Genomic DNA, 27,854 nt, shown 5'->3' on the forward strand with positions numbered 1-27,854 from the left:
TAATATTTAAAGTACGACTTAGTAGATGACAGATTTAAGTTAATAATATTTAAAATAGTCTTTTCTACTGTATCGGTTTTTGATTTCTTGAATAACCTGTGTGATAACTGCCCTTGGTTCTTTCCCACCCAGTGTTAAAATACCTTGCTGACGTCACACTTTTCCCTTCACGTATGGAATGTTGCATATGTGTGAGAGGTGGGCGCCACATGTAACATGTACATGCTCATTCTGCAACACTGTACATACATGCATACCCCCTTATGTTCTCAGAGGTGGGATGGGCTGATAGACTTCATTTTCTGGTTTATGGAAGGCTGGGCCGCCATCTCTCCACCCACACTCACCATTTTTACTGGCATCAAAGATACTCTGACGGCAAGATAGTTCACCTCCTAAACCAGCACAGTTGGAACCACTGTCTCATATCCAGGCAGGACACTAATGAGACAGATTGATGAATAGTAGTGAATGAATATTTTCACACAAGTAGAAAAATGAAACTAGAAACAGTTAGCTATACACTCATACCAGTTAATTTAACAAAAACATGGAAAAAGAGGCTGCAGTGGCAAACTTATTCAAACAAATATTTCCAAGCATAATTTAACTGCTAATGTGTTTCTTAGAAATAAACACTTAAAAAGGCACAAGCATATCAGAATACCTCATGGACACCCATCATGCAATTTAAACAGTAATTCGTGAAAACATAGCTTCCGCAAAGCTGAGCAATGAAATAAACATAATATCATGACTTTTTCATAAAATATATACTGGAAAGTATCAAATGCTCCTACATGTTGTGAAATTTAAGGGCAACATTTTAGCACTATTGTTAGCTGCTATTTTATTATGTAAATTTTACATTCAATAGCTATTTTGCTTTAATATTTAATAAAATATGTATCAGGACTCTATCATTGAAATTGAATGCTATTTTCATCTAATAAATACAGAACACAAAAAGAAAATGCATTAACGTTTTGGTCTTAAAAGTATTTTTAGACTGCTAACATGCTAATATTTCAAATCAAACGAATCACTGTAATTAAATGACTGCTAGCTAGCTACAAGCTAAAGATGTGAACAGTGACTTTAGCGCTATTGTTAATTGTTTAACTTTGGTAAGTAAATTTACATTGAGCTTTTTTCCTCTTTATTTGAAAGTGAATGTCATTAAAAAATAAAAAAAATTACAAAAAGTAAATTTTTTCGACTGCTAACATGCTAATATTACAAATTCAACTTTCTAGCTACAAGCTAAATAGGTGAAATTTAACACTATCGTTAACTGTTTAAGTGAATTTTACACAAAAAAGATTAATTCTACATTTGAATGTGAATGTTATTTCTATCTTACAATAACACAATTGCATGAGTATTTTGGATATATATTTTTTTGACTGCTGTTGACATACTAACATTACAAATAATCTTGATTTAGTTTAATGGCTACTAGCTAGCTACCAAACAAAGAGGTAAACCATTTTATTTTATTAGTAACCGACATTGTAACTCAAATTAAATGTTAATTTCAGTAATGCTTAAGTGCTGGCTCATTAAAACACAACACAGATCGTCTTTTAATCGAAACATCTTGAGTATTAGCGCTTTTTCGGACTGCTGACTCTCAACACCATATTGAACTCATTCTTTTCCTACAGCTGATAGCTAGCTAGTCACAGCCGAAGAAGCCGGTGCGAGCAGGGTGTTTCTCGCTTCGGTGCTGTAGGGCTTTGTTGGATGTGAGCCGTGGATGACAACCGTCCAGTCCATCGCAACAACAGCTTCCAGTCGCGGAGAGAGAGGAGGATTTATCATCGCAGCAGCAGCAACAGCAGCAGCAGCAGCGGCCGAGGGGAGCGACGTGAACCGGGGGTTAAGGAGAGGCAAGAATTCACGGACACCGACCGAGCATGGCGACCCAAACCACAGCATCCTGCACCGGGTCCACTCTGTTGCAGCCCATCAGCGAGATTATCAACCTCCCACTTGACCAGGTATGGTTTTTTTTTTTTTTTTCCACGGAGGAACCATTGATTTATGAATAGTCTGGGTCGGGAGTGTTATTTTTGCAGCTATCATCGCCAACATGTGTATATAGATAGCTGAATATGATGATGCTTAGCCTATCTTGAACATTAGCTTAGCTTATATACATTGCGGACTCATTGAAAACTGGGGGTGTTTCACTCTCCCCCGGCCCCCAGCTACACTCAAGCTAAAGCCTTTTGTCTCCCCTTTCCTCCTATATAATCCAGAGGTTTCCCAATCTGGGTTCGAAGACCCTCTTCCTCCCATTGGATCAACACCATAATCTGGATGAACTAGTTAAATTTCACTCCAGTACATGTTAGCACTGCAAGAGTATGCATTTAGGCCCAAGGATTAAGCCCATGTCATTTCACTGTTTTCCTTTTGTTGAGGAATCAGACAACACAATGTTCTGTTATGTAAGAAACACAGGAGTAAAATGGATCTCGTGATGTAAAAGGGTGGAGAACCTGTAGCATCTAATTATGTGATTTAAAGTCAGACACATTCCTCATATGTCCAGCTGCTGTTTTTGGGTGTTTTTTTGCTGTGCATCCACCTGAATCACCCTGGGTCTTTACTAGAGGACAGTCCATATGTTAGTCTAGGAAATCACCACATATATAGACAGCTACTAATTGAGCACTGCACTAAACATACTGTAAATTAGGGCTGCATGATTTTGATGAAAAAGTCTTTTTCCCATTTGTGTTTGGTTATGCATTTTCTTCCAATTCAGACATAAACTAGGATAAAACAGAGAAAAAACCAAGTTGTATTGTGCGCTGTTCTCTGCTCACTCTTAATGCATCCAAAATATCACCAGATAACAGCTATTTCTTTCATTTCTGCAATAAAATAACCCTAAATCCACTCACATCTTCACCTTTAACTTGCAGTCCTTTGTAGTTATACATTTGCACATTCTGATATTGTAATTTGATTCTTGTAGTGATTTAAAGTCACACTCATTCCTCATGTGTCCAGCAGGGTTTTTGCTTTCTTCTGCGGTCATTCTAGAGGACCTTTCATACATAATTCCAGGAAATCACCTCATATAGAGAGCTACTATGGAGTACTACACTAAACATATTGTAAATAAGGGCTGCATGATTTGATGAAAAAGTCTTATTCCCATTTGTGTTTGGTTATTAAAGATATGCATTTTCTTCCAATTCAGACATAAACTAGGATCAAACATAGAAAAAACCAAGTTGTATTGTGCACCGTTTACTGCTTACTGTTAATGCATCCAAAATATTGCCAGACAATGGGTTATATCTGTCATTTTTGGAATTAGATCACCCTAAATCCTCCTACATATTCACCATTTGCAGTTAAATTAATGCACAGTCTGATATTGTGATTTGATTCTTGTAGTGATTTAAAGTCAGACTCCTTCCTCATATGTCCAGCTGCTGTTTTGGGGGATTTGCTGTGTGTCTAGTGGACAGTCCATACTTTATTCCAGGAAATCACCTTATGCAGAGAGTTATGCTTAACATACTGTAATTCAAGGCTGCTGAAAACTCACACTGATATGTGTATTGTCAAAGAAAATGCATAAATTACATGCATATTCTTCCAACTCAAACATACTAAAAGCCAAGTTGTATTTTGCAGAGCTCTCTGCTCACTGTTAATGCATCCAAAATATCACCAGACTACAGGTTATTTATTTGATTTCTGCCATAAAATAACCTTTAATCCTCGTATAGCTTCACCTTTTTAACTTGCAGCTTTTTGCAGTTATATATTTGCATAGGCTGATATTGTGATAGATTTGTGCAGCTCTAATTTAAATGCATTAAAATGAGGTTAAATGATTCATTTAAATCTCGATCCATCCCTACTGATATTTAAATGTATGGAGTAAATTTGCAACGATTAATCAATTAGATCTCGACTGTTTTGATAATTGATTAATGGTGTAAGAAAAATAGTTCCTCAAATACAAATATTTTCTGTTTTTTTTTCATCTTCTTTGATGGTAAACTGAATTTCTTTAGCCTGTGGAATTAAGTAGACATGATGTGAGATATGAGAGCATCTTCACAGGCTTTTGGAAACCCTTTTCAGCATTTTCTGGCTTTTTATACACCATAGATTAATCAACAATGAAACTAGTCATCCTTAGGTTGTTTTCAGAGTTCAATTGGACTATTTTTGTTGTTTATAAATGTTTCGTCTCACATCCAGGAGACTTAAAATAATAAATAAATGGCATTTATAAAGCACATTTCATTCAAAGGAATCTCAAAGTGCTTCGTCATTAGACTTAACCATGAGATGAAATGGGAACAAAAAGTCAGTCCAATTGAAAACAACCTAAGGATGAACGATGACCTGGACAAATGAGAATTTACACAGACAAGGAAAATAGTCCTGAGTTGCAGGACAAGTACAGAGCTGGACTATACCTCTGCCAGTCGGTTCATCCTGGAGCAGCACCGGTGACTGTTTGGAAACTGAACTGAAGCATATCCTTCTAAAATTATGGAATAACATAAACCTGTAGTTGTTTTGTCTAGTCTTTATTTCAGCTACATCAACTGTTTGCGTTATAACCTCTGAACCTGTCTGAGACTCACTCCCATGTATGTACATGCAGAGTATATCTGCACAAAGGTAACTTGAAAGCTCTCAGGCCACAGACTAAAGCAACATGTCAGCGTGGATTATCGGTTCACAGCTGGTCTCAGCGTTCTCTGAATCCCACATCCCATTGTCTCAAGAGTATATTGTAATGTGTTATGTGTCTGTTGTGTTGCTGCAGTTTGTCTGGAGAGGGTAAGATGTGCTCATCTTTCCTTCTTAGATAGTGTTTACTGCCCAGACAGATATTATTAGAAAAATATGGGTGGAAACTAACATTTAACTAAAAAAGACAGGGTTGAAACCAAAACAAAGATCGAATAACTACATCGATCTGATTATTTATAGTTCATGTCAGGGATGAATGTTTTTTTCAGGACTGAGACTGACAACAATTTTTCTTCTTGTTCTTTTTCTTGTTTTTCTTCTTCTTCTTATGTATTATTATTATTCTTACCCCGCCCCTGAAGGGGAGGTAAGGGGTATTGTTTTTGGTTTGGTTTGTTTGTCTTGGGTTTTTTTGTCTCTGTGTTTCTTTGTTTGTTAACACTCTAGCAGCAAAACTATTGGTTGAATTAATTCCAATTTGGGTTTATAGACTGCCAGTGACCCAGAAGAGATCTGATTACATTTTGGCAAAAGTAGATGAAAGTTCACATTTTTTATGAATTTTTACACACCCCCCCATTTACTTATAATGGGCGAAATTTCAAATGTCTATAAAACATCAATTTTGTTTCAATTTACTTCAAACTCGGCAGTTGATATGATATCATCACCACACGCATAGACATGATGACATCAGCTGGATCGATGCCAAAATTAGCTACAATACATGCGAGGGGTGATGTTTGTTCTGTCTGGCACCACTTGTTGTTATTATTATTATTATTATTAGTAGTAGTAGTAGCAGTAGCAGTAGTAGTAGTAGTAGTAGTAGTAGCAAACTACTATACTAATATTTAGACTCAATATACAATTTGAAGTTTCCTTCCACCTCCGTCAACTGATGGGTATCTCAATAGAAAACATTATTTTCTGACAAAAAATAAACTTCACTGGGGTAGAAAGAAGGGCATTAAACTTTGTTAACCAGTCCAGTGATGTGCACATTAATCCTTCCAAAACATAATACTGTTTTGTGATAATCGGTAAATATGTGATCACAGCTTTGTCATAAATTCTGTGATTTTGCTCAGTCTACTCAATGAAGTGTTTGTTTAAGTAACAGTAAAATCAATTACCATGTAGATTTCATACGATACTTGTAATTTTCTTGGTACTCGTGTTTATTCACTCAATTGAAGATGATGTTAGTTTCTCTGCCTCATTTGGGGACAAAACCCTGCATTTACAGCAAAACATAAGAAATCTTATTAGAACAATACAATCAACACAAAACTTGTAATGTGTTTATGAAATACATAAAGTTTGATTCAATAACACTGTCAGATCTCATCTTATACTGGAGGTATTGTATTTTAGATGATATTTAATATAGTGATGAGTTGGAGCCAAAATACATTTTTGTTTGTTTATTCCTCTTTTTTATTTTGACCTTAATTTAATTATTGTTTAGAGGGTGTGACTGTGATGATCGCCATAGGTACATCTCATCATGGGTGTTGGTATGGGTGTGACAAACTTACATATACCTGCTGTGTGAGGTGGGCGGGGTGTGTGAAGACAGCCTCAAACAATTTTCAGACCGTGAAACCGTGGATTGAGTTGGTCGGCGTTTTCAATGTTTTCTTTTGTGTTAAAGAGCTTATTTTGTTTATTTTTAGAAAGAATATGGAAAGACAATTGTGACTTATAATGAACTCTTGGACTTAAAATTGATGAATAAATGGATTGGCATATCCAAAGAAGACAAAGAAACCCAGCCGCACATTCATTTATGCACGCGTCGAAAATACAACAGGTTGAACCCTTTCACAACGTAGTAGTGGATAAAGGTAAAGCCACTACATGATGTTCTCATGTTGGGTGTTGAGGGTTTTACTGATATTGTAAAAGTGCATCGTCAGTAATTGGTTTATCACTACTTTATGATCAAAAATTACTTATTGAGCAGATCCGTATAAATCCTTTTATTTCATTTGGTTCAAAACAGGCCACTTACAGTTACTACAGAATCACCTGATCATATTTATTTGATCTCTCTGTGATCATTTAGCATCGTGATGAAGACAAATCTCATATTTTACCACTATTTTGTCATTTTTTTCCCACAATTGGAGGTTTGACTGGTGCTTTTTAAAAACATCTTATTGTTGCACATCCATATGGTTTAACATCACCTGAGTGAAGATTTAGTGCCACCGTTTTCTTGACGTGCTTAACTTCTAATGTGTGATCGACTGCATTTTGATGCGCATCCATTAGCATCACCGCACCCTGAAAAGGTCACCATATTGGTGTTCTTTATCACTGATTGGCTGTGGTTTTTACCAGAGCACGTTGTATTTTTAGCTTATTCCGTCATTGTCATAGAGGCGTTTTGTATTTCAATTACAGGCTTTGTATAATTATGGTTCTATTAGAGGTTGACTGTTAGTGGATTTCGAATGATAGTTTGGAGTGGATAAAGCTGATTAATTTGCTGATGCCAACATACTGAAAACCAAGCCTGAAAATGCTTTATATATGTCTGATATTAACTAACTTTGATTTTTATTGCAAACTGGATGAACACTCAGAGTAATAAATACCTAAAATAAATGAATATGAATTACTAAACATCAATTAGTGATTAAGAATATTAAGTATATACAACAATAATTTCTATGTTTTAAGTGATCATGTCCCTCCAAAGTCAGTATTTCTAGTTTACAAGAATAATATTATCTATCAGATGTTATGGATAGTTTAGAACTTTAGTGGAGATCGTCAAAAAAGACTGATCTCATGAAACTGTGTTGTATGTCATGCCAGTTCTTATGGCATTTGGCAAGCTATATGTACGCATTTTCGAGATTTCGGGTGTTATTCAACCTTATTTGATCGTGTGTCAATTTACGCCCAGATCTCCAGTTTACATAATCCAAACGCTCAGTGTGTGGTATTTGATGCAGTGTGAACATACACGCGGAAAGCTTATAAGGCATACAGATAACACACCAGTTAAAAGTGGCGTGTATATTTATGCGAGTCATGATGTCACATTGGTCAAAATATCATATGATGATCTTGAATCATGAATCTCCTCATGCTGTTCATTTCCGGATAATTTCCAACCTGAAACTTTGCATTTCTGTGTAATTTTGGACAGAATACTTGCAACATTTGACAATATCCAGATGAAATAAATTCCAGTCCACATGTTGTAACTGTATATACATATGTGACCCATTAATTACTTCAACTGTGGCCTAATTTTCCCACTGTGGAAATTTATAGTGACTCAAAAACTGTTTCTAACTCTAAAGCATCAGTGTAAATGAGATTCGTGGTACGTCAGAGTTAAGAACCAGATCAACAACTCGCAGACTTATAATTATTAACTATAAAATGTCATTCCATGTTATGTCTTCAACAGCAGTAAAACTAAATGTTACAGGAATGCTCCAAGTTAACAAGGACTAAAACTGAACACTTTACTGAAGACAGATGCGAAAGAATCAATATATTCAAGGACTTAAATAACATGTTAGCCAAGCACCAGTAATGCCATTAGTAATATACTGGTACTCCTGCCACTTAAAATGAAAGACAGCTGAATTGGAAAGTTTCAATAGGCCTTCTATTTGATGACATTATATGTACAATCATCTGAACAGCAGATCTCATGCAGGCTAAGATCATGAGATTTTGTTTAGAAAGCCTAACAGGAACAGAAATGCATTTTTATTTGTATGCTCATATGTTCAGTACCTTTTTAAATGGCTAATGCCTTTAATTAGCCTTACAGTATAATTAACAGAAAAATGAACATGAACAGGATTTAATTGCACATATTTTTATGTAAAATTTTAACCACAGCTTGATGATTATTATTGTAGTTTAGACCTAGTTTTGATAGGACTATCTGCTGTCTTACATGCTCAAAACTGAAACATATCATTATGCCGCTCGACCCAAAGGAATGTTGCAGGGTGGGAATTTTTATATTACTTGTGTAATTTTTACTTTAATTATTGTTTGGATCTACCCGATAGTTCACAGTGCAGAGGGTACATTTCCTAATTTTAACTGTTTACCTATTTAATTCATTTGCTTTTTTTGTATTTTCATTAGTGCTGTCAAACAATTACAATTTTTAATCAGATTAATTGCAGGGTTGTTGTGGATTAATTTCGATTAAATATTCATTTTTAATCTATGTTATTCGTGTTTCATTTTGCATGAGCAGACAGACTTAAGAAAGCAAGTTGGGTGACGCGTTAGCTGAAGTACTAGCAGAATCCCCGACTAATGTACACTTCATGTTAATGTGATATTTGAAGCTGGAAGTGGCTCTGTGACAAGAAAAGTCCTTCCTGCAGAGTGTGCATAATACTTTGTCGGTTGACTGTTCCATCTTGGGGGTTTTTTGTACTCAAATTTCACATCCAGAGGGCCAATGTGCGGTTTAGCGTCTTCCGTCTTTATCGGTCGGTTCTGCTGCCTGTCACTACCGGACCAACTGCCCATTTGCGCATGTGTGACGCTAACTTTACTTGGACAAACTGCCCAAAATGTGTTGCCAGAGACGTTCAGAGTCATTCTGTGGTGCAGATGGGTTAATTGCGTTAAAATGTTTCATCAGATTAATCATGATGATGTATTACTCTGTGGTAATGCATTAATTTTGACAGCCCTCATTTTTATAGTAGTTTCTATGTGATGCACAGATTGGATGGCACTTTTAATTTCTTTCAGTTTGTTACAATGACAATAAAGATTCTATCGTATTCTACATGGTCACAGAGATGGGACTGCATTGAAGGTCACTGGGGATGAGCTTAGAAACCCATCTTAGAAATGATTTAACTATTCTATGAGTGTAGTCAGAGGCAGTAAGTGAGAGGCGTCTGTCATATATTTGCTTAGTAAAATTGTGGAATTGACTCCTGCAGGTTATGTTCCTCTGGGTTTGCACAGTGGTTCCTCTTCTTTGCATTTGACTAAATATTGAGTCTGACAGAAAGGCATTGCACAAAGTGGACATATAATCACGGGTATCATGTCCTGCACCACTCTGCTGGACAGGTGTCACCCTTTGGACAGCGCGGTTTGTGAGTTTCCTGCCAACTGGGTGCCCTGCTACTATGCCGGGGACGATGTCAACACTCCAGAAATCAATACAGCCACTCAGATGGAGTTTGATCAGCGTGGCCCACAGACATTGACACTCATTTTTATAAAGTTGTCATTGAGTCGGCCTGTGTGTGTGCAGTGTATGTTGTAAGGACAGTATGTACCACATGGGAGAAGCAGGCCTCAGCACCGGCCTATGTCAGAGCTATAATGGGAGCTGTGAAATGTGAACTGACACTGTGCTTCTCCTCCTCGCTTTTCTTTCCTTCCTTTACTCTCTCTTTCTCTGTATCACACACAGCCGGCGTCCCCTCACACTAACACACTGTTAATACTTTGAGTAAGACTCCTACAGTGTTTTTGTGTGCCAACACAAATACTATGCTCACCCACTCCAGTTCAGGGGATTTGATTTGAGGAAGATGTTACAAAAACTCCAAATTACACTCCTCAAAGTTAGTTTTCAACAGATGTTCAGCTGTTTCTAGGTGTGATACTGTATCCATAACCCTAACTTAAACACTCACCCTCGACCATCACATTAAGCATTTCATTGAAGTGGTTGATAATGTTACATGTTTACATACAAAAAAAAATAGGAACTGCTGTCAATGGTGAGAGAGAAATAGTTTTTGGATATGACTGGAATTATGTCACCAATTATCAAATCAAATTTTATTTATATAGCACCAGATCATAACAGAATTTGTCTCATGACACTATGTATAGAGCTGGTCAAAACCAGACTCTCAAGCTAATTTACTGAACACAACAGAATCCTCCAGGAGCAAACACTTGGTGACAGTGGTAACAAAAAAACTTCCTTTCTGAATTGTCTGTGTTCGCATTTTACTGCTATATCAGTTTTGTTTACAAATGTATCATAAGTTACATGCATGAATTTAAAGCTGTCACAATTAATAGCCAAATTATTGTGATTAACAATAATTTAAATTAATTTAAAATAAGAACATTTTAATTGTCTCTTTCTGTTCATTTTATCCCAACAATAATAAAATTGAAGACCTACAATAAAGCTAATGAATAACTGGAAATATTTATTAGGATTAAACACTAGAACACATTAATTAAAAAATAATTTCTGTGTTCCCTTTGGGCTTTGTAAAAAGTTATCAGGACAGATTTTACATAAATAACCCTAAATATAACCAAGCTATTACTGAAATAGACAAAGAAATGACTGATAATCCACTCAGGTGGCATTAAACCATAGCAAGAGAAAGGTGTGAAACCCTTTATCAACAAAATGTCAGTCAAAGCTGTTTTTATACAGGTGAATGACGACTATAATCACAGTTGCTATTAGCTTATGTCAATGGAACACTGGCAGTTAGGTAAACTAACAGGCCTACGTGTATGTCATATTTTCTTTGACTGGTAATGATGAATTCAGAAAGTAATAAGAAGTAGGCTAGTCCATGTCTTCAGTTTAGTAGAAAATGTTTATACTTAGAATTTACTGAAGAGATGCTATATTGAGATATGTATTTACATATAAAACATCCTCATTGGGATATGAGGTTTTGACAGTGTAACACAGCCCTAGTCAGTGTGTTTTGTGGTGTACCCCAAGGTTCAACTCTAGGTCCTTTGTTATTGTTTTTTTCCCAGTTGTTCTGTGAAAGTTTAACATGCTGACTCATGCGATTCCTCGATTCCCTTGCAGTCATCCAGCACTAAGTTAATTCAACCCTCCAACTCAAAGTCAGAAATATGACCACAAGGTGAATCACACAAACACAAAGAGGGAAGTCTGTTGAACCCAATGAATCTTTATGCATTCTTTTGATTGACCTTGAAAGCCTGGTTTCCTCCTGAGAAGGGACTTGCTTGTTTGTAGCATCAGCTGTCCATAGACCATAGCTGCAGCTGCTTGAGTATGCAGCAGCTGGACTCCTGCTGAATCACTTTACGGGCTCGTAGACCACTTTACAAAAACCTTAACTTTGTACAGAATTGTCTTGCATACTAATATTGCTTTGTGCCTTTAAACTACCCACAACTCCCACAGCCTTAAACTGAAGGCCAAGGATTATTTGCATGACTTGCTCATGTTTTCTTAAGTTGCCACTTTCGCTGCTAGGATATATGTTTACTTTGTATTATGCATCTTAGATTAATGTGCCTTCCTTATACGGGGTTTTCCAGGGCTTGCATTAGCGGGTTTATAGCTCTGCTGTGTTCACCTGTAGTCTACAGGATGTCTCTGAGGAACATGGCCGTCTGGAAATTTCCACCTGCTCTGTATTGACTACAATACACTCCTGACAGGCAGACAGTATAGGTTTAACCTTTAAAATTGATGGTTTCACTGCTGTTTGTTTATATCTAGGTCATAATTATATATTTTACTTGCTGTATTTGGGTTATAGCTTTCAGATGATGTAATATTTTTAGTTTCACCACTGACATTAGAAACAGGTAACTCAAAGATCATGTCAGCAGGTTTATTATTGACTAAACTGTAGCAGTAGAGCATAAAATACCAAATGCTGCACGTTTCTACCTCAAAATAACATTACATTATTGTCACTGTTGAGGAATTATGCACTCCACATGCTTTCTCCACAGGCCTTCTACTTCATCGATCATTTTAATAAACTAACCATGTCATATATTTTCTGATTTGTAAGATGTATCTCTGAACACATGAGGTCACAGTGCACAGATGGTGCTGCTGTTTTTCCCCGTGTCACAAATGGCTCGTTGCCCGGCTGTACAATCAGCCCTCTGTTTACGTGACATATTGGATTGCAGTTTGTCATAGGCAATAGTCCTTTATCACAATAACAAGCCCTCTTTTCGTCGTTGTTCTCACCTTTCCTCTCTTGTAAAATGTAGAAAATGCTGGTGTGTTTAGCCCCAAGCTTAACAGTTTGCCTCATGAGTGGATTTTTGGAACAGTAGAAATGTTTTAGAAAGCTTTACCCACAGAATCTGGAGTTGGCTTCCATCTGAGGTCCCCTGCCGTTGACTGAGTCCCTAAAGCCCCTGGCTCGGGACTTTAAACCCCCGGGTCTCGTAAGAGTTTCTCTACCTCCCCTTTGTCTTTAATTGGCTGCTCTCCGGGGAGTCTTATTCCTCCAATTGATTTCTTTTCCCTCAGCTCTCTGTAATGGAGTGTTGCTTGCTGCTTGCTGCTTGCTGCTGCTGCTGCTGCTGCTGCTGCTATTATTATTTTGGTGCAAAATCAACACAAGCTTGTGCGATTCCTCCTGGGGAATGTGGAAAGATTTGACTATGTTCTTAACATGACTGGGTGGCTGACAACAGGTAATGGAACAACAGTAACAAACAAGGTTTTTTCATAACAGTGGCCTTTATATTATTTATAAATAGCTTTGTGTCCAGTACATTAAAAAGTACTCCAGTAAAATAGAGCAAGAAAAACAGGGAGGAAGTTTTGATTCTGTTAAGGCCAATCCATGTATTTCCTCAAAACAAATACTATTATACAGTTATAATTTTGTAGTATTATATAAGCCTAATACTTTACAGAAGATAAATATGAGCACCAAGGCTGAGTGATGTGGCCAGAAATATTATTATAATGAATGCTGAAGTTCACTGAAAATAATAATTATGACACTAAATGTCAAAGAAAATTTTGATCCTTTGTTGAATTAAAGAAACCAGGTTATTTAAAAAATGACAAAACAAGACGAAACTAAAACAAGGTAATGTACGCAACAAGACCAAACTGATGTAAAATGCAAAACAAAACATCAAAACACACACATAGTTTCCTATTTCATGCTTATTTTTTCATTTTCTGTTCAAAATTAAAGAAAAAAAAATTGTGCTGTCTGAACACTTACTAAACAAGATGAAAATGTATAAGACATAAAAGACTTTTATTTGTGGTTTTATACTATTTATAATTGTCAGAACATGACTTAAACAAATCAGCAGAATATTTCATTCATTCAATAATTGTAGTGATAAAATGTACTGTAATAACTTAAAAATGTACATGGGTGCAATTAAGTAAAGCTACGAAAGACTGAAATACGCTGTAAGAGTTTTTGGTGAATGAAAATAAAATAAACTGCATATATTTAACATTTTATTCTTTCTAAGCTGTACTGATCTTTCTTATTTATTGAAGTTGAAACCTCCACTGAACCAAGGAGTAGACTTTTCCATATCTGTTCCATTTATTTTACTACTGACTTACTCTTGGCTCTGAACATAAATCAGCTGTCATGTAACCTGAGTTGTACCATCTTCTTATTTTCTTTTCAGTGTCTATTGTGGTTTTAAACTCCACTATAGTCCGTCTGTACAGGGCAATCTGTGCATGTCGTTCCTCGCCCTGAAGTGGATCCTCACATGACTCCTCTTACTAACTCATTAGTTCCGTCAGTAATGGCGTGGTATTATGAGGGCAGATTGGGTTTCTGCACCCTCGACTTGGAGGACAGGTTTAACGTTTGGATGGCTCAGCACAGCGAGCGTGTTTTCAGACAATCATTTAACAGCTTCAGATTACAGTGAAAGCTGCCAGACATGTCAGATTGTAAACAAATGCTAATAAACAAATTCAGCATCTGGTCATTGTCCGGGTGGCACAGTTCATGCATTTTTTTTTTTTGTCACTATGTAAGATGTTTTATTCTTACATTTTAATTTAGTTTTACACCAGGCTGCTAGTCTATGATCACTGTTGAAGCTCATTATATTCTTTACAAAATTCCGCTCAACAGATTTTTCTTTGTGGCTTTTTCGCTGTGCTTGGCCAGCAAACCAAAGGGAGAAAGGAGATGCAATATAAATGAGAGGATATGAATATTTATCAGTGTGACTTTGCACTGTCACTTGTAAATCTGTTGAGGTTAAGACATTCAGCTGATTCACCACAGACGCAGATAGGTTTCAGTTGGGCTTACTTTGACAGTATCTACGCTCCAGTTAACAGTCCATCCTCAAATATTGGTCATCCATAAGTCATGTAGGCTTCTGAAAAGTTTTGGTAGTGTTTACTCCTTTTACAAGGTAATCCCTTTTGCTTAATCACCACTACAAGGACAGGCAAAATAATGCAGGGTTTGTTTTCCATACTATTATAATGCTTTAGTGCACTGCCTAAGTTAAATTAATGTGAAGTCAGTGTGGAGAATATTAAATCTAACAAAATGACTTTTTTTAGGTCTAACGGTTGCAGTTGGTCCCCAGTGGGATTCAGCGAGTTTGTCTGTTTATTTACTGTCTGCTCTAGCGTTTCACATTTTTATAGACGGATGCAGTATTGATAATACTAATAATGCTGCAAAATTTTATGTTTTTATTGATAAATGGATGATTTTTGAGCTGAAGGACATCCACTTTTCCCCATCTATTCATCTAAGTCTACCACAAAGTTCTGTAATAGCTTTTATGTGAGTCATGTGAAAATGAATACACAGTAATGAATGCACAGTTTTTAGTCAAATAACATAATATTTTAATGGGTAAACACCTAAAACAAGCCTTAAACCCACCAGAAATCTAGACAAAACCCCGTAACCCATCCCATAATAGATACACAATGTAAGGTTATTTTTATATTATGACTATAAAATACATAAGTGATGAAAAATTTTTGCTTTCTGCTGTTAATATTAGTATTATTATATCCCCCTGTGACCCAGCAATGCATTTCTGTCCTCTGTAAGAAAAAAAAAATGCTGTCCACTGCAAAGGGCATTTCATAAAAAAAAGTACCTGTACTATTTAATGTCTCAGGAGGATATTAGTGCATATATGACATCTTTGTCCTATAATGTGATATTTAATTTAAATGTCGCTATTTTTAAAATATGATTTATCAGAAACTTCAGTCTTATGAAAGAAAATTGGCACTATATTGTGACTAATTACAGGAAATAGCACGATTAATCAGATAAATTTCTTTTAATCTAAATTTCTCTGCATACTCCTAAACAAAGGGCATCTTGTAATGTACAACCAGATGTCATTAATGTTCTGTCCAAGCTGTAAATTCTATCATCTTATGGGACATGGCTCCAAGAAAAGCCTTTCAGTGGGCGTCGGGCCTTAGGGAAGTGGATGCTGCCAGTAGTGACATACTGTATCTGAACAGCACCGTAGTTGAACAACCACCATCACCCCGCCAGCAAATGGGCAGTTACTTAACACTCTTATATAACAGTAGCCCAGCATTTACAGCCTTTTGTAACATTACACAAATCTACTCTGACACTCATTACTATTGTGGGGTGTTGAGTACGAGCTGATTTTTTTTATTACTTATTTTATTTATTTATTTATTTATTTTCATTTTTCATTGTGAATCACTCGTTCTTTTTAAAGCTCCAAGGACCCGACTACAGAGTGTTGCCAGTGCTAAGTTATTTGGAAAAGCCTGTTGTTTAAAGGCTGTCTCCCAACTCTTAACACACCATTGACGAGTTTTGCATAAAAGCTGTATCATAGCAACTGAGTGCTTATTTTTCTCTTTGTCAAGGGAGTGGGTGCCAAAGCTAGAAATATAATTTCTCTCTGCCTGTAACTCAAGTCTAGAGCGGGAATATTTTAATAGATGGGTATAAGTTTCCTTCAGACATTCACAATTATTCCATAAGACCACTCGAAGGACTTTCATCTCCCTTAGCCAGTATTCAGTGAAATATCACGAGTCATCACTTCAGTCAACACCTACATTATACTTGCTTCGGACTCTAATCATGGACAAATTTATTTTGGCTTGTATTTTCCTTGCATTACAATTTTTACACTTAAGACTCTATGTAAGATGCAATGTTTTTATTATGCTATATTAAAGCTAGTATTTTGAGGAGCTCTATGATCTTTTTTTTATATAGCTTTTATACATGAGGAGATTTGGTTTCCAACCTCTCCTATCTTTTTACATTTTTATTGTTATGCTGTAATATGCAAATAAACTAACCTAAACTTACTATAATCTCAGAAATTAAAAAAAAGTGCTTATTTTTATGATCTGCTGTTAAGTCCTTATAAGTCTTAGGGTTGGTGTCATGAAGAGGTGAAGAGGGATTCATTTTTACCCCAAACCCCCAAATGAGAGCCAAGGGGTATTGTTTTTGGATCTGTTTGTTTGTCAACATGCTAGCTGCAAAACTATTGGTTGAATTTCTACCAAATTGGGTTTATATATTGACAGTGACCCAGAATAGTTCTGATCACATTCTGGGAAAAGTAAGTCAAAGTTTCAATTTTTTTAATGAATTTTTAAAATCTTTTTTTTGTTCCCATTTACTTCAATGGATGAAATTTCACATGTCTGTAGCAGCAAAAGTATTGGTTGAATTCATACCAAATTGGGTTTATAGATTGACAGTGACCCACAAAATATGTGGTTACATTTTGGGAAAAGTAGGCCAAACTTGAATTTTTTTTAAATGAATTTTTAAAAACTTTTTTTCCATATTTACTTATAATGGGCGAAATTTCAAATGTCTGTAAAAACATACATTTTGTTTCAATTTACTTCAAACTTGGAACATATATAAAGTCAGTTGATATGTTGACATCAGCACACGTATAGACATGATGACATCAGCTGGATTTATGCCAAAATAAGCTACAATACATGCGAGGGGCAGGGTATGTTGTGCCTGGCACCACTTGTTAATTTAGTTTTACTTTGGGGCTGAGGTCAAACTATATTCTGTAGGACCAGAGCTTTGAACTCCATTTTAAAATGTGATCGGGTGTTAGTTAAAGTCTTTACTCTGTGATGAATGAATGACACAAAAATCAAAATCAAACTTATTGAATTCACTCCAAACTATTTATCAGTATTTGGAGGTGATATGAGTTTGTGACAGTTATGACATTTGCTCAGTAAAAGATTCAAATATATTCGCGTCAGGCTGTTCGACAGAAATGGTAATGAACTCACCAACACCTGGAGACTCATCTGCAGCCTGTGTCTGATCCAGATCCTGTGATCCTCTGGGTTTATGTCCAGTGTTCAGGTAAAAAGACCCACTATGTAAAATGTGCTACACACATAGGTTGTCACTTTATTTATCAACAGAATAGAATAGAATTGCCTTTTATTATCAGCACAAGGGTGTACAAGTAAATTTGGGGGGGTGCATGTTTGCATAGTAAAAGAAAACAGACACAACAACAATAGTCAAGCAAACAATTATGAATAAATAACAGTATTAAAAGATATTACAGTACAAAATAGTAATAAAAGCAGATCAAAGTCTATTCCATACCAAGGGGAAAGTACAGTGTTTTGTGTGAAGTAAGCTAACTAGCCATTTGTTTAGCTAGTTACTTAGCAAGTAAACAATAAAACATTATATGAAGGAATATAAACAAGCCAAAAGTTAACAGATTTCTTGCCTCTTTCATAATCCCAACAGCACAAATATAAGATTTTTTCATTTGTTGTAATTCCCATAAGCAAGAATTTCCATACTGATTATCCTTGTGGTGTTTAATGTCTAAAATGAGCCTATAAGACAAAACACCTATTGCTGATATTTTAAGAGGAATAGAGTCAGATAAGTGTTTTGCTAGGATATTAATACACTTGAGTATTGTGGGGGATGATCATCTTCTTCTTGTATATATGTCTCCTCTGGGTATAAATGACAACCCTGCCCTGTCAGAGCTGTCGACTCTTCTATGGATATAATTGAACGTACTGTTGTTCTAAGCAGGTTTTTTATTCATTAATGCAACTTCTTGCCTTTGGGTTTCAACAGTGAAGCCCACCACTAAAGCACAACATGTTCTGTGACCATTGATTTTCATTTTTATGTCAAAACTTAAACATATACAAATAGGCTGAGTCACCTTACCAATCCTTTATATTCTACATCGCTTTATAAACCCCTTAAAATGGTTGTTTTTCCAGAAGTTACCAACTTAAAACCTGTAAACAAACCTATTTTAGACAGGAGAGTCCATATTGGAGTTTATTATGATAATGTCTTTTAGAAACTATGGAATTTCAGCTCTGACTGGTCCTGCATGGTATCACATCCTTCTTTTAAACCGTCCGTCACATATGATCCCCGTCTTACTTTTCCAACAACTGCTGCTGTGCTGATTTAAGTGTGACTAGAGGCTGGCTTGGGCATTAGTGGCGAATGTTGCCCTTCAGCAGCTCTGTGCGAATGAGTGGGTGAGCCGAGCAGACAGTAGCCCAGTGTTTTTGCCCTTGGTAAAATTCTGAGACCCCACTCACAGCCTCTGAGCTCCTCTATACCCTCAACCTTAACATTATGTATTATACTGCAATATGTTCACATCAGAAGTATGTGTTGAACAATGTTCTTTTCTGGTATTTTTGTGCCTTCACACTATTCAGCCCTGTGGAAGTGTCACACATTCACTGACAGCTGGGACATATTTAACAGATGACAATCAGTCAGTGATAATCTTATTATTCTATCAATTTATCTGCTAAATAATGCAACACACTTATGGAGCATAATGCTTATTATCGCATTATCCTGCTTGTGATACCAGTAATTGTCTTTTATACTGTAAATAACATGGCACCGCTGTGTGTCTGCGTTCTGCTGTGACAACACTGCTCCATCGCTATTCTTTGACATTGACAAATTGAAGCATTTATGATGTTTCTGAAAGGTAAAAGCAACTTGTGTATGGATCGGGGTCATGTTTTTCAAGAATTTAACAACACATTCTCACATTATGAGTGTAGTTCTGGCCCAGTGCTGCTGGCTGCCTTGTGAGGAGAGGCTGATTGTTTGGCTATTAATAGCCGTCCTGACCGTGGAGCCTGACTGGGATCTGTGGATCAGCTCAGAGTCGAGGGCGCCACATTGCAGGCTTTACCACTCTGTGTGTGCATGTTTCTGCAACAGTATGTGCTTCCCATTGGCTGCTCCCATCTTTATCTGTATAGCACTTTTGTCAGTATTCCCAGTATCAGTACAGCCTCGTATTTAGCCGTTGGAATTGGAGTAAATCCAAGACCACTTCTTCTTCAAATCATAACATTAAACTTCAACTATCAGTTTTAAGAGTGTATCCTGTATTTTTGTGCTCCTGTATTTTTAGGCCATTTCATGTATTTTTTTCATACAGCATGCTTCCCAATGACTTGACTGGAGGTGTCAGAGTTTCAGACCTGTGATTCCTTTTTCTGCCATGTGTGAGAGTGAGAGTTGGCAGAAGGGCACTGCCAGTGCCACAAAACAAACGAGACCTCTGTTGTATTGATGAACAGACAAAGAGTGCTGTTGTTCCCATACTGTCAGCAGGACATAGTTGCATGGAGCACACATGCAAACACATACAAAAGTCATTTTGTCTCAAGAACCTGTGGCTAATTTGCACCACTTTTATTCGCAAAGATGATCCTCATATTGCCCATGTGTGTATTTGGCTGCACTGCATATGTGCACGTGTTGGCTGTGAGTCTTTTAGTATTACTCTGTATGCACCTTCTTTTTAACATTTGCAAGCATCCTCATCATCAGCTATTTTTAATTCTCAATGGGCCTTGCACATCAATGCCCTACTCAGTACTCACCTAACATAAACTGCTGACAACAGCCTGTTTCTTTGTATTTTGTAGTACTCTCTGAGGAAGGTGGGAATATATGGGTTGTGTATCTTAGTGTATATGCTTCATAGAATTTTTTGCTTTGACTACAAGCTATGACAGTCGTTGGGTTTTCAAGGCTGTGATTTCCTCCAGTCTGGCAGCAGCCCCGTGAATCTGCATGAGTCATTGTGGACCACAGCTGATGGAAATGAAATGAGACTGTGTAGAAAGGGACTGTAGCGCATACAGTAATCTGTACGGGTGGAGGAGTGTGACTTAATGACATGGAAAAAAGGGCTTTATGCTAATGACTGTCTAAATTTATTTTCCACTTTGTGTCGACACACACAAACAGACACACACAAGTGCTGACAGGAACCCACCAGTGGCTGTGAGTAAGGCTCACATAGGGAGGCATATTCTGCGCTTTGCAAAAGGAACTATTTTAGCCGCTCAGTGCTAAACATAGACTGTGCAAAGGGAAAGGAGAGAGGAGTTATGAGATGTGCTCATGTCTCTCATGGTAATGCATTAAAGAAAAATTAGTCAACAATAGAAATGCACAAAATGTCACAGTGTCAGCAAGTGCAGTTATATGACAGTAAAAGGCTGCAATTTAATTGTTCACAGGTATTTTGGAGTCATTGAAATTAAGTTGAGTTATACGTCGGGGCTACTTCTTATCTTCCTTATACTAATTTAACCCATAAAGACCCAGTGCTACTTTTATGGCCGTTCCGAAATATTTTTTTCTCTGTATTTAACTTTTCCTAGGTGATTTATCACCATTTATTGTGATATTACCCTCTGTATTTGTGTTTTTTCAGTGAACATCAGGTATTTTCCTATATTTAATTTAATGACCATGTAGATCTTCATAAAAGCTCAAAAACAGATCAAAAACAGAGAAAACTGTTGAAAAAGGGACTTTTTCAGCAAAATTGATCATTAACTAAACAATCAATCAATAAACAAACAATAATCCTAGTGTCTCCATCCACTGTCATTGACCCAACTCCATGGGTTTTTCTGGTGAATCGATGTTGTAGAAGATGAAGGTGTTTCCATGTTCACTATGGAGCCTCTGAATGTCTAAATGGGTCATATCTGATGACCACGAAAAGATGACAAACTGCAGTTTACACCAGTTATTTACATGGATTGGTAGGTATTGAATAGTTTAGATCAGTTGATGCTTTTGGTTGATGATGGATGTTTGGGTCTTTAGGGGTTAAAATACACATCAAAATGATGAGTAGTCTGTGCATTTTCTAGATAGCCAAGCAAGTCAACTCAAATTGCACATTGTAATGTTGTCTGTGATAATTGAAAAATGACATTTTCACCAAATTGTGCAGCTCTAGCTAACAGTCATATTAGTAGAAACACAACAACAGTAACATGATTACTATGATCTTCAATGAGCCTGAGAATCATATTTATACACATGACAAAATGACAAAAACTATATAATAAATGTAACTTTTATTGCGGTTTTTAATGAAATTCTAGTTACTAATCGAAATGTTGGTGATTAAAAAGGAGTTGCATCTCAATATTTTGTTTTCAGGTAAAAGGCTTCATTCAATTCAGTCTTTTTATTTTACAGGAAAGCTTTCTTTCAGCAGATTTCTGGATAAAACAGGAAAAAGTCATGGGTAGTAGGCACAGTTTGAAGGGTCTTTTGATCTATTCTCATGTTTTCCAGTTACATCAGTGCAGATTGCTTTAAGTAACCTGAATCTGTAATGTTTTACCTTTCAGTCCTGGAAGTTTTAACATTCTAACATTAATAGACTTGTAGTTTGGCAGTAATAGTAGTTGTGTTATATTGTATTGACCAGTTGGCAACATTTATTAGAAAAGTGTTGAATACAATAACTTATTCTACTTTGAAGCTCTTAAAATAGTGTGAAAACTTTTGATCGTTCACATCAAACTTTGCCAGCCTCTCCCACAGGAAAATAAAGTTTCCCATGGGGAACACTTAAGAAACCGGTTTGCCCGAAATATTTACCTGCTCAGCATTTTGATCAGCACTACACAGACCGACAGATATGTGTAAATAAGAGTCGGACAATGTTGTCAGGCTTGTTAGATTAGCTGCACACTCCCTTCTGTTTATTTCTTTTAGGCCAAAGACGTGCAAGCCTTTAGATTAATGTGGGTTTTTGTCTTAACAGGCGATCCATATAATCACTAGTGGTAAATGGAGTGAACTCAGAGCTTTTACGTGTATTCACTCTGTCTGTAGTACGTCAAAGAAAAACTGTGCACTAATGAAAACTGACTCACCATCCAGATCTGTGTCTTCTGTCCTGTTCTTCATGACCTTATGTGTTGCTGTAGCTTCGACGTGACAGCTCCAGATGATGAGTTACATCAAAACAGATAAACAGAATAAGCATTTACACATTTTTAGGCTCTTTGGTGGAAGCATGAGTGTGGGAGATGGCGCTTGATTTGGGAAAAAATAGACAAATATTAAAATGAAAGCCTGATTGTGATTGTAGAAGAGGGGAAAGTGGTGTTTAGATGAGATGAGGAGCTGACTTTAGTCCTGAGGCCCTTCATGTTTCATTCTCTCTCTCACACACACCCACAGAGACATTGCACACTGTATTTCGCTCAATAATGAGCGTCAGGAAGCTGCCTTATCTCTGTCTCCCACTGCATCCACAATGACTTCCTCCCTCCTCTTCAGCTTCTTCCCCTCTGCCAGTCTGTGTGTCAGTCTATAATGTAGCTCCTTAAAGCAAGTTGAGCCCTGTGCCACAGCTGCCATGAGGTTCTGCCTGACAGCTTACTGCCCTTAAGCGCTAATCAGTTGCTGGCGCCTGTCGCACATCAAAACATCTGCATGTCGTCTGTCTCCTGGTGTTTCTCTGATCCGTGCACATTAATGATAAGTGAGTGATCTGTTCACACGGTATCTCATCAAGTTGAGGTGAGAATGTGCTCTAACCAAAGGCATAAAAGAACAGTGTGTGTTCTTACCATAGACTGCAAATGGACCCACCCACTGTGATGTCACCCGTTGTTTCGTGGATTACCATTAAGGTACTGAATTAGGCATTTTGGTAGGCCACCATCTTGATTTTTTTTTTCCAGCCTGAAGTGACTATATTTAGACAAGGCAGTTGAGGGGTGAAACTCATCTAGCCTCTGCTAAAGCCACCGCTAAATCACTGAAAACTCTGGCCTGCTGGAAGTTCTCTGCCAGAATAAGGGTCAATATTTACTTCACACTGTGTCAGGATTGTCATTCTCCTTCCTCCTGCTTTCTGAGCATTACAGCTCTGAGATTCCACCTCGCTACATGAAAGAACACCTACTGAGCTGCGACTATACCCTGAAAATGTCAAGTTTGACAAAAGCACACATCTTTTTTTGTCTTGTTATCTTTTGTATGGATTTAATCATCATGCTTCCTCCTGCATACATTTTACACTAATACAACATCTCTTCTGGCATGATTTTGCATTTACACTGTTACATTTTACACTAATACAACATCTCTTCTGGCATGATTTTGCATTTACACTGTTGCAGCATCCTCCACTCAGCAGTATTCTAACTAACCAAACAACCCAGATAACTTTTAGTCCTATTCTAGAATAATAGTGTGTGGCGCCAGACTTATCTACAGCACTGGTACAGTACTAAATGTGGAGACGGATCTGTATATGAAAGACAACACTGGCTTCACAACTAACTTGGAAATTTTCCTGTAATCACTGACAACTAATTTCACCTACAGTTGTAGTTTGATGACAGTAACATCGGCTTAGTGTAATATATGAAAACACCAATTTACAGGCAAGCTAACAGACCATTTAATTACAGAGTAAATGCTAGCATAAGCTAAAGCAGCTACATTATGCTTTAAATTTAGTGAAACATCTGACCTAAATTTTTTGCATTTGAATCTGAAATCTTGAGTTAAGGCTAAAAACATGTTTTTTGAGGTCACAGTGACTTTGACCTTTGGCCACCCTAAGAAAATTTGTGTCCAATTTGAAAGAATTAAAAATGTCGATAATGTATCAGGGTCATAAGAATATAGTGTCATGAAGTCAGGACAGCGGTGACCTGTGACCTCTTGCAAACCACCACAATTGTTTTATTTCATTCTTGAGTCCAAGGGAATGTTTATGACAAATTTTAAGATATTCTATCAAACCATTCCTTAGAGCTTACATTTTAATGGTCTATACTATACACAAAAGTTACCAAAGTATACCTCGGCAGGTGAGTGAGCCATAAAGCAGAAATCAAAGCATTCTATTAGGCTTAAACTCATTTTAGTAGGGAAATCATTTACAAAAGGACAATTAAAGTACTTATTAATTATTTATCTTATCGGGTTTCACTTAATTTGTTGATTAAAGCAAATGAGACCATAATGACTCCAGTTGCTGTTGCCCTTGTAGCACTTGTACTTCTTAGACGTTTGTTTTTTGTACACACTTGAGGTCAATCAGAGGTGTTGAATGCATCTTCTTTACATAACGCTGTATTGTTTATGTCCTTTAACTATCTAGCAGCCTTCTTTACTGCCTGCCTTGGCCCATTTCGCTCACCAGCTGTTACTGGAAGAGTATGAAACAATGGCAGAAAGTAAACCGCCCAGGTAATCACGTGTATGCCTGTGGGACGCTCTTCACAAGGTAGTCATCTGAGGGAAATGAGTTCCTCCTAAAGTTTGTTCAGAAAGAGACCAGCAGGTTATGAAAATCCTGGCTGACCAGTTTTTACTTCAAAGCGCCAGTTGCTTGTAATTTACGTTTTATGGTGGTTTGAGGCCCCAGTCTGTGGTCTTAACCCATACATTTTAGGCTTTTTGCCACGCCAGCTTTTGTATTTTTCTCTTTTCGTCGTAGAAAAATATTCCTTTAGGTTTACTGCAGCGTGTTTATCCAAAACAGTGGCTTTTTTGTCTTTCTGTAGCTCCTTTTGAATATGTTACAGACTATGCTGCAGCAGAGACACTGTGCCTTACATTCTGAAACAATAAGAGCGCTATACTCCAGGGTATGGTTGAATTCAGAATAAATCAATAATGGAAGACGGGATCCATGTATTATGAATGACGAAACAAGGCTCTCTGCCACAGGAACTTGTCTATTGCAAAATGTTTATTCTGTAAACTACATTGCCAGAACTGGCGGCAGGCAGAGAGAAACACATTTAGCCTTGCCTTTTAACAAATTGTCGGAATATCAAGAGTGATGTTGTCTTCGATCTTATTGTTTTAGCTGTTAGTGCATTTGCTGCTAGTGTGCCTGCTGTTTAAAGCTATCGCACCTATAACAGCAAACACACTGATTTACATATCCCAGTACTTCACATTTATGTGGAACCCATCATTCATCTCTTCAACTTCTCACTTTGTGTGAGTTTATAGCATAGAGTAGTATACAGTACAGTAACAAGTGCAAACCTCTATTAATGTGTGCTAGAATTGGGTTAGTGAGCACTTGTTTTGAAGGGTCTAGTTTAAAGGAGTGATATTTTGCTTTTTTTAACTGGAATTATGCATTTTAAATCACTTCCCTGTTGGAAGTCTTGACCTTATATGTGAAAATGTCATGACGTAACTAGTTATAGACGTAACAAATTAAGCAGGAATTAAAAAGGGTTGTAGAAATCCATTCAATTTTTGCCAAAATGAATATAAAGATAGTTTTGCAGCACCTGTAGGGTTCAGATTCAAACTGTTTTATCTATTAGGGTCCCCAAATACACAAATAAATGTACCAAAGGCTAATAAAAGTGGGTTTTAGCAAAATATGACCCCTTTAACATTTACAGAAATGTGGAACAAAATAGGAGTTTTGCATCCAGATGTCTTCCTTATTTTTCATTTCATTAATGAGCTCTGTTTTCTATCTGACCGTTTGTCAGTGAATGCAGCTTCAGGGATTCTGTCATCTTTCATAAACCAACCAGTAATCAACTAGGACAATTATACACTTGCACCAAGAAGAAGAAGAGGAGCAGCAAGTCTTTTTATAGGTGGACAGAGTGAACTGTATGCATTTCAGCAACTCCCACTTCTTTTGCTTTTCTTATAAAAAACACTGATTGGCTTGTGGAATATTTATGTTTGTTTGATATGAATGCGATTTTGGGTGTGTTTTCATTTTGCCTGATAAAGCAAAAGTCTTGTTGAAATCTCTTTAAATAAAGGATCATTCAGAATAGACAAATTGCTCTGTCAGAACATGAGCCATATCACCCACCAGCTCTCATTTGCTGTCGCTGTGAACAATACAGTTCCTCTGTCACACCCTTCCACTCTCCCACATGAAATTCCTTCCTTACAAAGCAATGTGTTGAACTTCAGGGAGGGGTTTGTTTCACCCTCTTACTTTGAGGCTTTGACAGAGACGGACGTTATACTTCCTGAAATGCAAGTTTCCAATTTTATTTGCCATGCCTCCCATTAGACCATTAGTAAGGAAAGATTTAACCTAACCTTTTTTGTTAAATAATGTCTTTGATTGGAGCAGCAGACCATGCAGATAAACAGAACCCAGAAAGCTCGGTTTCATTCATTCATTGCTGTAACCGTCTAATATTTACATTGGACGTATTGCTATTTTTGGCCTTTATGGGTTACTTTGATAAATCAGTGACTATAATAAGTGTGGGATGTTCACTGGTTTGCAAATGAGCCAGTCAGTCATGTCTGGGGGCCGGGACACAGCCTGGCAAGTCAGCTTTTCAACAAGCAATGGCCTTTTCACCAAGAGAGCAGCTTGAAGTAATCAAAGCGTGAAATGACATCCAAAGCTGCAGATTGGGTAAACACTGTTTGAAATAGAGGCTTGCGTGAGAAGGTTGGGCAGAGAAGGTCTATCTGAAGTCATTAGAGGAATCATTTCTTTATTTATAGTCCTTTTTTAAATTAGAAAGAAAAGGGCTTGCTGTTGAATCTGATGAATGGTTGTCAAGGCCAATAAATGTTAGTCATTATTGGCTTTACAGCTGGCTTCCACTCAGCCATTCAGATAACTAAGTAAATACCATAGAAAAACTATCTGCAAGTGACACACCTTGATAGAAGGCAAAACAGATAAGGTCTAAAATTAGAATTATTTCATTTACTGTTTATGAGAGTCACTTGAAAGCCCTTTGTTTGCCTCTGGTTCTGGATTATTTGATTATTTATTAATTATACACATCTTGGTCCCTCTCTTGAACAATACCAGCTATGACAACAGAGAAACAATAACCCCAGATCCTGTCATTAGTGATCTCGTGCTTTGCGTGCATGTGCTTCTAAATTTCTGCAACCAGCAGCGATTAAAGACCCCGACATTAGCCGCCAAATGTCATCTGATATTATATATCCTAAGGCTACAGATGATTTGTCATTACATCTGCCAGCCGTGCAGACATAAGGATCTACGTACTTAAGGCTATATCT

General features: G+C 37.0%; 1 protein-coding gene across 1 annotated transcript in view; it reads left to right on the forward strand.

Annotated features, from left to right (window-relative positions):
• The first annotated feature begins 1,760 nt into the window (after nucleotides 1-1,760).
• mboat2a (membrane bound O-acyltransferase domain containing 2a) overlaps nucleotides 1,761-27,854 on the forward strand; it is a 64,456-nt gene continuing 38,362 nt past the window's right edge. The window contains exon 1 of the mRNA XM_030127598.1: nucleotides 1,761-2,003. Coding sequence (XP_029983458.1) covers nucleotides 1,920-2,003 — 84 coding nt within the window. The 5' untranslated portion in view covers nucleotides 1,761-1,919. The remainder of the gene's footprint in view (nucleotides 2,004-27,854) is intronic.

This window comes from Sphaeramia orbicularis, chromosome 22 (assembly GCF_902148855.1).
Source record: "Sphaeramia orbicularis chromosome 22, fSphaOr1.1, whole genome shotgun sequence".
Taxonomy (NCBI): domain Eukaryota; kingdom Metazoa; phylum Chordata; class Actinopteri; order Kurtiformes; family Apogonidae; genus Sphaeramia; species Sphaeramia orbicularis.